This window comes from Rhinopithecus bieti, unplaced genomic scaffold, assembly GCF_001698545.2.
Source record: "Rhinopithecus bieti isolate Rb0 unplaced genomic scaffold, ASM169854v2 scaffold_13195, whole genome shotgun sequence".
Taxonomy (NCBI): Eukaryota; Metazoa; Chordata; class Mammalia; order Primates; family Cercopithecidae; genus Rhinopithecus; species Rhinopithecus bieti.
In genome coordinates this window covers 140753-154201 of record NW_016807329.1, presented here as the reverse complement: position 1 = coordinate 154201, position 13449 = coordinate 140753, and the positions used below count along the sequence as shown (strand labels likewise).

General features: G+C 41.0%; 1 protein-coding gene across 2 annotated transcripts in view; it reads left to right on the top strand.

Moving 5' to 3' along the window:
* The window catches only part of LOC108535348 (ubiquitin-conjugating enzyme E2 variant 2), a 59543-nt gene that overhangs the window by 37343 nt on the left and 8751 nt on the right, over positions 1-13449 (top strand). For both annotated transcript variants that reach the window (XM_017881340.1, XM_017881341.1), the window contains exon 3: positions 4332-4457. In XM_017881340.1, the coding sequence (XP_017736829.1) occupies positions 4332-4457 (126 nt within the window). The remainder of the gene's footprint in view (positions 1-4331; positions 4458-13449) is intronic.

The following is a 13449-nucleotide window of genomic DNA, read 5'->3' as shown; positions in this document are numbered from 1 at the left end:
TTTTTTTTCTGTGAGACAGAGTCTTGCTCAGTTCGCTCAGGCTGTAGTGCAGTGGTGCAATCTCGGCTCGCCACCGCATCTGCCTCCCGGGTTCACGCCATTCTCCTGCCTCAGCCTCCTGAGTAGCTGGGACTGTAGGGACCTGCCACCATGCCCTTTTAATTTTTTGTATTTTTAGTAGAGACAGGGTTTCACTGTGTTAGCCAGGATGGTCTCGATCTCCTGACCTTGTGATCCGCCCTCCTCAGCCTCCCAGAGTGCTGGGATTACATGCGTGAGCCACTGCACCTGGCCTAATTTTGTATTTTTAGTAGAGACGGGGTTTCTCCATGTTGGTCAGGCTGGTCTCAGCCTGACTTCAGGTGATCTGCCCACCTCGGCCTTCCCAAAGTGCTGGGATTACAGGCGTGAACCACCATGCCCGGTTGAGAGGAAGAAGACTTGTAACATATTGTTACATGGTTGGTTGTTTTTTATTTTTGTTTTATTTTATTTTGACATAGTCTCACTCTGTCACCCAGGTTCAAGTGTAGTGGCCCGATCACAGCTCACAGCCTTAACCCCCTGGGCTCAAGCAATCCTCCCACCTCAGCCTTCTGAGTAGCTGGGACTATAGGGGCACACCACCATACCTGGCTAATTTGTGTGTGTGTGTGTGGAGACAGGGGTCTCACTATGTTGACAAGATGGGTCTCAAACTCCTGGGCTCAAATGGCCCTCATGCCTTGGCTTGCCAAAGTGCTAGGATTATAGGCATGAACCACTGTGCCTGGCCAGTTGTTTTTTATTTTTTATGCTTTATTGACTAAAGGTCCCTCTTTTTTTTTTTGAGACGGAGTTTCGCTCTTGTTGCCCAGGCTGGAGTGCAATGGCGGGATCTTGGCTTACCGCAACCTCTGCCTCCCAGGTTCAAGCGATTCTCCTGCCTCAGGCTACTGAGTAGCTGGGATTACAAGCATGCACCACCATGCCCGGCTGATTTTGTAGTTTTAGCAGAGATGGGGTTTCTCCATGTTGGTCAGGTTGGTCTCGAACTCCCGACCTCAGGTGATCTGCTTGCTCGGCCTCCCAAAGTGTTAGGATTACAGGCGTGAGCCACCGCATCCATCCAGATCCCTCATTTTTTATGTTCTAGTATTTATTTGGATTTATATGATTAGCAGTTTTGTTTTTCTATGTTTCTGTGTTCAGTTTTCTGAAGGAATATTTTTTGTCACTAAAGTTTAGTACTTTTTCAAGTTTTCTCATATGCAAATGAAGGTACTGTCTCCATCTTTAAAATAGAAACAGTATGAGAATTAAGTGAAATAATAATTACATAGTAGGAGAATACCTGAGTACTTGACTTAGTAAATATTAGTTTGTTTTTCTCCTCTTTTTTTTTTTTTGCTCTTGCTTTTTGTTAAATAACAGGAAAACTTGGCTGTTAATTTAATTTTTTTTTTGCGACAGTCTTGCTCTGCCACCCAGGCTGGAGTGCAGTGGCTTGATGTCAGCTCACTGCAACCGCCACCTCCTGAGTCCAGGTGATTCTCCTGCCTCAGCCTCCCGACTAGCTGGGATTACAGGCGTGTGCTACCAATTTTTATCTTTTTAGTAGAGACGGGGTTTCACCATGTTGGTCAGTCTGGTCTCGAACTCCTGACCTCAGGCAGTATGCCTGCCTTTGGCCTCTCAAAGTGCTGGGATTATAGGCATGAGCCACCATGCCCAGCCTGTTAATTTAAAATTTAGAGGGGAGAAAATCAAAGGTGTCAGAAGTTAGTGTGATATTTACTGTAAGCGTTGGATTAGATTAATAGGCTAGCTTTGGGATTAAATTTTTTTTCTTTTTCTTTTTGAGATGGAGTCTCACTCTTGTCACCCAGGCTGGAGTACAGTGGCGCAGTCTCAGCTCACTGCAAACTCTGCCTCCTGGGTTCATGCCGTTCTCCTGCCTCAGCCTCCCGAATAGCTGGGACTACAGGCACCCACCACCGCACCCAGCTAATTTTTTGTATTTTTAATAGAGACGGGGTTTCACCGTGGTCTCGATCTTCTGACTCGTGATCTGCGTCGGCCCCCCAAAGTGTTGGGGTTACAGGTGTGAGCCACGGCGCCCAGCCTAAAATTTTTTTCTTAACATAAAATCCTTCAGAAAAGGGCTTTGGTTTTTTGTTTATTTGTTTGTTTTTTAACTTAAAAGGAATTGAGGTAGAATTTACATGTAGTGAAATGCACAGATGTGCTGTGAGTTTGACAAATGTAGCTTGTTACCCCTACGGAAATACAGAACATTCCCGTCATTCCAGAAAGCTCCCTGTGCCCTGTCCCACACCCACCCCTGCTTCCTGCACCTGAGAGATTTGCATGTTGTAGAGCTTTGATAAGTAGGGTCATGTAGTGTATACACTTACGGTTCTCGTCTTTACTCAGCATAAAGTCTGAGCAATTCAGTTGTGTTATCTGAGGTATTAGGAATGTGTTTCTTTTTATTGTTGAATAGTATTTTACTATATGGATATACCACAGTGTGTTTATCAATTTTTTTATGGACATTTGGATTTAATCTACTTTATTGCTTTTACAAATAAAGCTGCTATGGACATTTTGTAGAAGTCTTTTGTGAACATGTTTGTTTCCATTTCGTTTGGGTAAATGCCTAGGAATAGAATTGCTGTATCAGGGCCGGGCGCGGTGGCTCGCGCCGGTAATCCCAGCACTTTGGGAGGCCGAGGCGGGCGGATCAAGAGGTCAGGAGATGGAGACCATCCTGGCTAACACGGTGAAACCCCGTCTCTACTAAAATACCAAAATTAGCTGGGCGTGGTGGTGGGTGCCTGTAGTCCCAGCTACTTGGGAGGCTGAGGCAGGAGAATGGCATGAACCCGGGAGGCGGAGCTTGCAGTGAGTCGAGATCGCTCTACTGCACTCCAACCTGGGCGACAGCGAGACTCCATCTCAAAAAAAAAAAAAAAAAAAAATTGCTCTATCATAGGGGAGTCTGATATGCATCCAGATTGGAGAATCACAGCCAAGATAATCTTGAGATCTGTCTGATTTTAGTCATTTTATATATTGAAAGTACTGGGGATATTATTAATATTTGCTTGCTGTTAATCTCAGATAAGTTTTATATATCTTTTTTCTTAAAAGCATTGAAGTATTTAATAACATACATATAAGATTGTTGCATAGGTTTTACATTAGAGTAGTTTAATACTGCAAATCTGACCTCCATTTGGATAGCTCTTGTTCATGGGGATGGGATCAGTTTGAGTAGGTGAGATCTGTAGATGGTTGATTAGCTTCCTCCCTCTCTGGTCTTATTCAGCAGCCAGCAGGTATTAAATTTTTCACTTTCTTTTATTTATGTATATATTTTTATGTTATTTTAATTATAATGTAGAAAATTTATTAAAATTTCAATAATTATAAATTCTCTTTAAAACAATTTTTTTCTTTTTAATCTCCTGAGTCAAGGTGAGGATTCATTTATTTTTTACTTTGCTGTTTTAATGGTACACTAAATTAACCAAGTGAACAAAAGCCATAGGAGAAAGAAGAGCTAATTTATAGGCATGCAAATAAGCCCTGGATAATCTAGAAGCTTTGTTTGATACCTATTTGAAAATGATGTGTAAACATGAAGTTTGCTATTGTATCTCTGAATTCAGATAATGGGATTTAATGAACCTCAAAATTAATGAAGTAGCAACGTAAGTATAACTAACAGGAGACATAAAATAATTATGTTTTATTGCTGCACAATGGTATAATGTGGGGTTTTCTTTTTTGCTAGAAGTTATTGATTGCCATATTAAGTAGGATGATCATATAATTTGTTATCCAACAAGACCCTTTTGAGAATGAAAACAGGCACTATTAATAGTCAATTCTGGAACAATAGGAATAAGCAGAACTGTTGTGTAAAACAGAAACCTTCATATATGTTTGACACAAGTCTCAAGTAGCCCCTCCCTCTACAATGTAAACTTTTTAGCAAAATCTAAATTTAAGTGGTTTGGTTTTTCCTTTTTCCTTCTTCCTTCTAATTTGTTACAGGCATCATTTTTATCACAAAAGCAAGTTGTGATCATATTGATAATACTTTGTAGAATTAATTTTGTAAGATCTCATGGAGTTAATTTTGTAACATCTCAATTTTTAAGTATGCTTATTGCATTTTTTCTCACCATATAGGTGAAATAAATTTGAATGTGGAAAAATAAATTATTAATCATAAACACTGTCTTATCAAGTACATTCATATTGTACTTTTCCTTTTTTTAGCAGACATTAATATTTTATGTATTGTTATTTTGATTGTCCTTTTGTTTTTTGCCTTCCAGACAAATTATGAAAACAGAAGATATAGCCTGAAAGTAGAATGTGGACCTAAATACCCAGAAGCTCCTCCGTCAGTTAGATTTGTAACAAAAATTAATATGAATGGAATAAATAATTCCAGTGGGATGGTAAGTTAATATAGTCATTTTGGTTTTATATAACATAATATATAGAGTTATATGTTAATTATACATACACACAGCATAATATGTGTAAGATATTAATATGTAGTTAGGAGAAAGTTTTTAAAAGAGGACTTTTGTTAAGCCAGAAGTCTAAAGAAGGTTGCATTATGTTGTTTTTATTTTATTAATATAAATTAGGCCATCCTTAAAAACCTAATGTGCTTGCCTGGAATAGATGTATGTGGTGGTTAAAACTTTTTTTTTCTTTCTTTTTTTTTTTCTGGAAACAGAGTCTCACTCTGTCGCCCAGGCTGGAGTACAATAGTGTGATCTCGGCTCACTGCAACCTCCGCCTCCTGGGTTCAAGCGATTCTCCTGCCTCAGCCTCCCGAGTAGCTGGGATTACAGGCACCCACCATCATGCCCAGTTAATTTTTGTATTTTTGTAGAGACGGGGTTTCACAGTGTTTGGCCAGGCTGGTCTCGAACTCCTGACCTTAGGTGATCTGCCTGCCTCGGCCTCCCAAAGTGCTGGGATTACAGATGTGAGCCACTGTGCCTGGCCAAAAGTTATCTTAGGGTTTTAATTGCCTTAGTAGTCATATTTCAGTTGATCTTTATTTGGTAAAAAGATGACCATTATTGGGCGGGGCATGGTGCTCAGTCCTGTAGAGATTGTGCCACTGCACTCCAGCCTGGGCGAAAGAGTGAAACTGTCAAAAAAAAAAGATGATCATTATTTCTCTTTGAATGTTGCTTTTCTGAGGGTTAAGGTACATTTGGTGGGATTAAAAGGATGACTATTCATGAAAAGGATGAATATTCATGAAGGGTTTTTTTCTTTGAGGAGCAGATATATCTGTGTTGAAATAGTCATGGCTGAGCATCATTGTCTGTTTATTTTTGGGTTTCACTCTGTCCCCTAGGCTGTAGTGCAGTGGTACTCCCCAACTTCCCCTGGCCTCAAGTGGTTCTCCCACTTCAGCCTCCCAAGTACATGAGACTACAAGGCACATGCCACCAAGCCCAGCTAATTTTTGTATTTTTTGGTAGAGATGGTGTTTCCTCATGTTGGCCAGGCTGGACTCAAACTCCTGACCTCAAGTGATCCGCCCACCTTGGCCTCCCAAAGTGCTGGGATTACAGGCGTGAGCCACTGTGTCCAGCCTATTGTCTCTTTAAACAAAATGACATGCCCTGCTTGACCCACACAAGTTAGTAGAAAATATGAGTAGATTGTTAAGTTCATGATAAGTCTTCGAAGCCTAGGCTCTCTTGGTGCCATGTTGAGAGCACACCACATACAAAATACATTTTAGGAAGCAAAATAACATATCATCATCATAAAATTAGTATCATCCATCTTAGGAAATAGGACCTCAGTATCCTTGATTTCTCATCCCATCCCTGTATTTCCTCTCTCTACCAGTGTATTTGTACTACAAATGTGTCACATATGTATACAAATTCATCCTCCTTTCTTCTCTTCTTCTCTCTTTCCATCTATTTACCATCTGTTAAAAATCACGAGTTTATACTAACAACTCCCACTAATTTTATTCTAAGACTATAGGGTTTGTTCTGTGATTCTTCCTTTCCGTTTGAGAAACCTGGCTCCCATGCTCCCTAATGCATTTACTTATTTACTCAATTTCCCCTTCATATAACTGTACTTCTGGCAACAAGTTGAATCTTGGATTCACAGCCAGCTCCCTGCCCCACATCCCCAACCTAATATGCAGGTCTGAGGCAGGGCCCCAGATTGGCTGCTGCGTCCAGCAGGGAGGCACCAGGCCAAATAAAGCATGACCCCGAGAAAGGAAGAAGGTGGGGAAAGGTCATTGGAAACCTTAGCCCTGCACCTGCTGGGCCATTAACACCTCCCACACCCCTCCCACCACCCACTCCTGTGCCAACTCAGAGCTGGGACCTGAGAGTCTCTCTAGCCCTCACAGCCCTCAGTTGATCAGTCTTTGTGATTTACTGGGAGCATTTAGTCCATTTACATTTAATATACATAATTACTGACATGTTCAGGTTTAAATAGATCATCTTAGTTGGTGGTTTCTATTTTTCTGCATGTTTCTTGCCTACTTTTGGAATGGTTGTTCTCAACTTCTTTCATTCTGTTTGTGTTCTTTCAGTGGTTATTCTAGAAATTATGCACACTTATCTATTTTTAAGAAATTTGATAGGAGCAGGATTATAAAGCATATGAGTACACAGAAAGGATATTATTTAGGGAATGTCCTGTGTGACACACAGCATTGCCTTTATGAGGAAGATCTTGGTTAGATTTTGCTACTAGATGTATCTGTTTTTCTCCACTACTAGTTTGTTTTTACATTATAGTTTCTGTAAATTAAGTAACTAATGGTGTGTTCTACATTGTCATGGAAGCTAGGAAATTTAGATTAAATTTCAGACCTACCTCTAATAAGCTTATCTGATCTCTTGGGCTTTTGGTCCATTAGTTGATATTTTGCCTCCCTCTCTACCTCCCTTCCCCCAATCCATTTATCATTAAGCCTTGTCAGTTTTATGCTCCAACTGTAACTCGATTTAGGTCTTGTTTTTCTGTTTACATTGCCACCAAGTGAATATTGGCCATCATTTATTTCCTGGACTCTTGCAACAACATCTCTGATTCTGCTTTTTAAAATCCCTTCCAGTCTTTCCAAAGTTAGCAGCCAGAGGGATCCTCCTAAGAGACAAATTGTGTCATGTCATTTCTGCACTTCAAATTCCTTTAGGGGCATCAGCCTCAGCATGCTTGCTTCTTGCCATGGCTCACTGGGGGGAAATGCTCAAGGTGCACACTGGCTTGCATGCCTTTCGTTTGGTCTCAAGACCTTTGCACTTCTGCTCTTCCTCCTTCTTCCACAGTCTGGCTAACTCCTATGGGTCCTTCATTTCTCACTGTAAATTCCCCTGTCTTTTTTGTTGAGACAGAGTCTTGCTCTGTCACTCAGGTTGGAGTGCAGTGGCACTGTCTTGCTCACTGCAACCTCCATCTCCTGGGTTTAAGTGATTCTCCTGCCTTAGCCTCTGAAGTAGCTGGGACTACAAGTGTGTGCCACAACACCTGGCTAATTTAATACAGATGGAGGTTTGCCATGTTGGCTAGGCTGTTCTTGGACTCCTGACCCACGTTGGCCTCCGAAAGTGCTGGGATTACAGGCGTGAGCCACCGCACCCAGCCTAAATTCCACTTTTTAATAGAACTCTTTATTGATGTTCCAACTTGAATTATGTCCCTTCTATTGGTCTGTTATCGTCACTCTTATTCTTTTGTTGCACTTACTATAAATATATCTTTTTGATTTTAAAAGAAATGTTACTAATATAATAGAAGAAGTTTTAGAGAATGATAGAACCAGCATCTATGTGTCCTCCACCTAGCTTTGTTAAATGTTAACATTTGTCTTATTTGTAACAGATTTTTTTCTTTTTATTTTGAGACGGAGTCTTACTCTGTCTCCCAGGCTGTAGTGCAGTCACGTGATCTTGGCTTACTGCAACATCTGTCTCCCGGGTTTAAGCAATTCTCCTGCCTCAGCCTCCCAAGTAGCTGGGACCACAGGCATGTGCCACCGCGCCCAGCTAATTTTTTTGTATTTTTAATAGAGATGGGGTTTCACCATGTTGGTTAGGCTGGTCTCAAACTCCTGACCTCAAATGATCCACCTGCCTCGGCCTCCCAAAGTGCTGAGATTGCAGGTGTGAGCCACCCTGCCCGGCCAGATTTTTTTCTTATTGGTACAAAGACTACATTATAAATAGAGTTAATTCTGTGTGTGGCTTTCTCTTGTTTCCCCTTCCTATTTTTTTTTGAGACGGGGTTTTGCTCTTGTCGCTCGGGCTGGAGTGCAGTGGCACAATCTCAGCTCACTGCAACCTCTGCCTCCTGGGTTCAAGCGATTCTCCTGCCTCAGCCTCACAAGTAGCTGGGATTACAGGTGCCCGCCACCACTCCTGGCTAATTTTGTATTTTAGTAGAGATGGGGTTTCACCATGTTGGCCAGGCTGGTCTCGAACTCCTGACATCAGGTGATCTGCCTGCCTCGGCCTCCCAAAGTGCTGGGTGGGATTACAGGCGTGAGCTACTATGTCTAGCCAAGTTTAAAATTTTTAAATTAAAATGTTCTCCATCAGATGGCTGTAAAACTTTCTAAATTCTTACTCTCAATTGCAATGTTTATCTTGTCAAGGACCAGTAGAATTCAGTTCGTGGCCTGCCCCTTTCCATGGACATACCTTGAGTAGCGCTATTCTCAGAATACATCTACAAGTGTGCCATGGCGTGGGGCTTTCTTTAGCTTGAATATTGCCAAGCTGCTCTCCGCAGGGCTGGGTCAATGTCAGCCCCACCAGTGGTGTATAACAGGACCCTGTGAATGTGTATTCCCACCAACCCTTCTTACTGTCAATCTGGAATGGGGACTGGGAAACAGAAAAAGAAATACTGATTTTAATCATTATTGGAGTGTAGATGTGTGTATAGAGGGTTGTGGGTAGGGTGAATATATTGGACATCTGTTTTTCTCTTCCATTTACATCTAAGAGTTTGGATTATTACTTTTATAACTAGTAAATGGTACAGAATTTCACACTGGTGATTGTGCCAGGATAGTTTTATATATTTTGAGGCTATTTAAGTATCTCATGAATTGTAGTTCACAGGCATTGATGGTGGGTGTCGCTTTAGTAATTTTAGTTTATGTGTATTTAATATGACGAGGCAAAATTATTCCCTGTGGTTGGTTAGCATTCTGAAGTATAAATTTCATTGTCTTATGCAGTGAGATCTCACATTTTGGAGGTCCATTGTATGTTGTAGACTGATAAGATGCAGATTTTATTCTGACATGATATTTATTTTCTCATGCTCTTTACTGTCTTCTCTCTTGATCTTTTTTGTTTTTCTTTTCCTCCAGTGTTTTTTTTTTCTTCACCCTGTTGGTATTTCACAGGATTTGCAATCACTGATGTTTATTTAACTACCATTTACAGCTGGAAATGTTTGTGTCTGCTTTAGAAATAGCTTGGTATTCTCTCTACTTATTTTTATAAACTGTTCAATTATGGAGTCTATTTAAAATAAGCTAATGAGGTTGCCACTCTTTAAAGTGAAAGGGTTAGAGGAAGCATTTTAAATGTACCTTACCACTGTAACATTTTTCTTACTCTTTTAGTTATTTTCTTTTCTTTTCCTTTTTTTTTTTTTGAGATGGAGTTTCGCTCTTATTGCCCAGGGTAGAGTGCAATAGTGCGATCTCAGCTCACTGCAACCTCTGCCTGCTGGGTTCAAGCGATTCTCCTGCCTCAACCTCCCTAGTATCTGGGATTACAGGCACCCACCACCATGCCCAGCTAATTTTTTGTATTTTTAGTAGAGACAGGGTTTCACTATGTTGGCCAGGCTGATCTCTAACTCCTAATCTCAGGTGATCCACCCACCTCAGCCTCCCAAAGTTCTGGGATTACAAGTGTGAGCCACTGCACCTGGTGTTAGTTTCTAAAATAAATATCACTCAAATTATTTTTCTTTTCTACTTTCAAACACTTCCATGGTGATATAATTCACATACCATACATACAATTCGCCCATTTAAAGTGTAAAATTCAAGGATTTTTAGTATTCACAACATTGTGGAATCACTGCCATGACCCAGGTTTGGAACATTTTTGTTCTTCCCAAAGCAAATCTGTGCCCATCAGTTGTCATTTTCCATCCCACCTCCCTCAACCCTAAACAACCATTAATCCACTTTCTGTCTTTATAGATTTGCCCATTTTGGATGTTTCATATAAATAGAATCATAATGTGTTCTTCGGTGACTTAACGTAATGTTTTCAAGATTTACCCATGTTTTTAGTGTGTATTGGTACTTTATTCCTTTTTATTGTTGAATAATATTCCATTGTATGGAGATCCCATTTTATGTATCCATTTATCACCTGGTAGATATTTCTATTTTTCTACTTTTGGCTATTATGAATACTGTTGCTATGAAAATTTGTGTATAAGTTTTCAAGTGGGCAAATATTTTCATTTCTTTTAGATATATATTTAGGAGTGGAATTGTTGGGTCATATAGTATCTATGTTTTAGTTTTTGAGGAACTGTCAAGAAAGGTTTTCTAAAGTGAATGGGCCATCTTACATTGCTACCACTAGTGTATGCAGGTTCCCAGCTTCTCCACATCGTTGCTAACCTCAAGTAAAAAATCTACAACACAAACACAGAAATAAAAAGCAAAAAATTAAAACATAACAACATGAACAATCACTTTCAAAAAAAGGAAAACAACGAGGAAAGAGGGAAGGAAGACCACAGAACAACCAGAAAATAAATAACAAAATGGCAGAAGCAAGTCCTTACTTATCAAGGACTTTATTACTATGTCTGATTCGAGCCATCCTGTTGGGTGTGAGGTGGTATTTCATTGTGGTTTTGATTTACAATTCTTGATCGCTGATGATGTTAAGGACCTTATATGTGCTTGTATGTCTTTGGAGAAATATATATTCAGATTCTTTGCCCATTTTTTAAAAGTAGTTTAAAACAGCAAACATTCTCTCGGTTTCTGTGCATCAGGAATGTGGGTGCGGTTTTCAGTAGGTCCCGTGGTTTGGGATTTCACATAGGCTGCAATTCAGATGTCAGCCTGTGCTACCATCTCATCTGAATGCTTAACTAAGAAAGGATCCAATTCCAAGCCCACTCATATGGTTGTAGGCATGATTTTGTTCCTTGTGGGTTTCTGGACTGAGGGCCTCAGTTTTTCTCAGGCTATTACCCAGAGACCACCCTCAGTTCCTTGCCACATAGGCTTCTCCATAGGGTAGTTCACCACAAGGCAGGTGATGTCTGTCTGTGAGGCCAGTGAAGGCAAGCAAGAGAGAGCAAGATGGAAGCCAGACTTTTTAAAAATCAGAGTCACACAAACACACACACACACACAAATTATAATAAGAGGGCAGGAGAAAATTTTGGAAGTAGGGGATAGGTTTATGATATAGATTGTGGTGATGGTTTTATGGATGTATACTTATCTCCAATTTATCCAGTAGTATACATTAATTATGTACAACTCTTTGTATGTAAAACAATGAATAAAAAAAATATTAAGGCTGGTCACAGTGGCTCATGCCTGTAATCCCAGCACTTTGGGAGTCAGAGGCGGGTGGGTCACAAGGTCAGGAGATCGAGACCATCCTGGCTAACATGGTGAAACCCCATCTCTACTAAAAATACCAAAAATTAGCCGGGCGTGGTGACGGGTGCCTGTAGTCCCAGCTACTCGGGAGGCTGAGGCAGGAGAATGGTGTGAACTCAGGAGGCGGAGCTTGCAGTGAGCTGAGATCTCGCCACTGCACTCCAGCCTGGGCGACAGAGTGAGACTCTGTCTCAAAAACATTTAAAAAAAAAAGAAAGTTGCAGTGGCTCATGCCTGTAATCCCAGCACTTTGGGAAGCTGAGGCAGGCATATTGCTAAGCTCAGGAGCTCGAGACAAGCCTGGGCAACATGGTGAAACCCCGTCTCTAAAAAAAAAAACTAAAATTAGCTGGGCGTGGTGGCACATGCCTGTGGTCCCAGCTACTCAGGAGACTGAGATGGAAGGATCGCTTGAGCCCAGGAGGTCAAGGCTGCAGTAAGCAAAGATTGTGCCACTGCACTCCAGCCTGGGTAACAGAGTGAGACCATGTCTCAAAAATAAACAAGTCATAGGTCTAGCCCATACTCAAGAGGAGAGATTACATAGGGCATGAATATCAGGAGTTGGGGATATTTGGGAGCTGTTTTAAAAGCTGCCTATCACAGTCTGCGTTTGCCCTTTTTTTTTTTTTTGGGACAGTCTTACTCTGTAGCCCAAGCTGGAGTGCAGTGGTGCAGTCTTGGCTCACTGCAACCTCTGCCTCCGGGCTCAAGCAATTCTTGTGCCTCAGCCTTCCGAGTAGCTGGGACTACAGGCGCTACTACTAATTTTTTGTATTTAGTAGAGATGAGGTTTCACCATGTCGCCCAGAGCGGTCTCGAACTCTGGAGCTCAGGAGATCCGCCTGCCTCAGCCTCCCAAAGTGCTGGGATTACAGGCATGAGCCACCATGCCCGGCCTTTAGCCCACATTTTAATTGGGTGGTTTGGCCTTTATTATTTAGTTGTAAGAGTTCTCTATGTGCTATACAAAAATCCCTGATTGGATATATGATTAGTAAGTATTTTTTTCCCATTCTATTGATTTTTCTTTTTACTTTCTTGATGGCATTGTTAGCAGTATAAGTTTTAAATTTTGATGCGGTCATAATTTATCTACTTTTTCTTTTGTCAAATGTGCTTTCGGTGTCATATCTGAGAGACCATTGTGAAATCCAACATCACAAAGATTTATTCCTATGTTTTCTTCTAATGGTTTTATAGTTTTAAGTCCTAATTTGGGTCTGTGATCCATTTTGAGATTTTTTTGGTGAATGGTATGAGTTAAGAGTTCAGTTTTATTCTTTTGCATGTGGATATCTAATTGTCCCAGTACCATTTGTTGAAAAGATTTTTCTTTTCCCCTTGAATTGTTTTGGCATCCTTGTCAATAATCAATTAACCATAAACATAAGGACTTATTTCTGGACTCTGAATTGTATTCCATTGATCTGTATATCCTTATGGGAGCACCCCTTCTTTTTTTTTTTTTTTGGAGACAGAGTTTCACGCTTGTCACCCAGGCTGGAGTGCAGTGGAGCAATCTCAGCTCATTGTAACCTCTGCCTCCTGGGTTCAAGTGATTCTCCTGCCTCAGCCTCCCGAGCAGCTGGGATTACAGGCGCCTGCCGCCACACTCAGCAAATTTTCGTGTTTTCAATAGAGACAGGGTTTCACTATGTTGGCCAGGCTGGTCACGAACTCCTGACCTCAGATGATCTGCCTGCCTCAGCCTCCCAAAGTGCTGGGAGTACAGGCATGAGCCACCACGCCCCACCTTTTTTTTTTTTTTT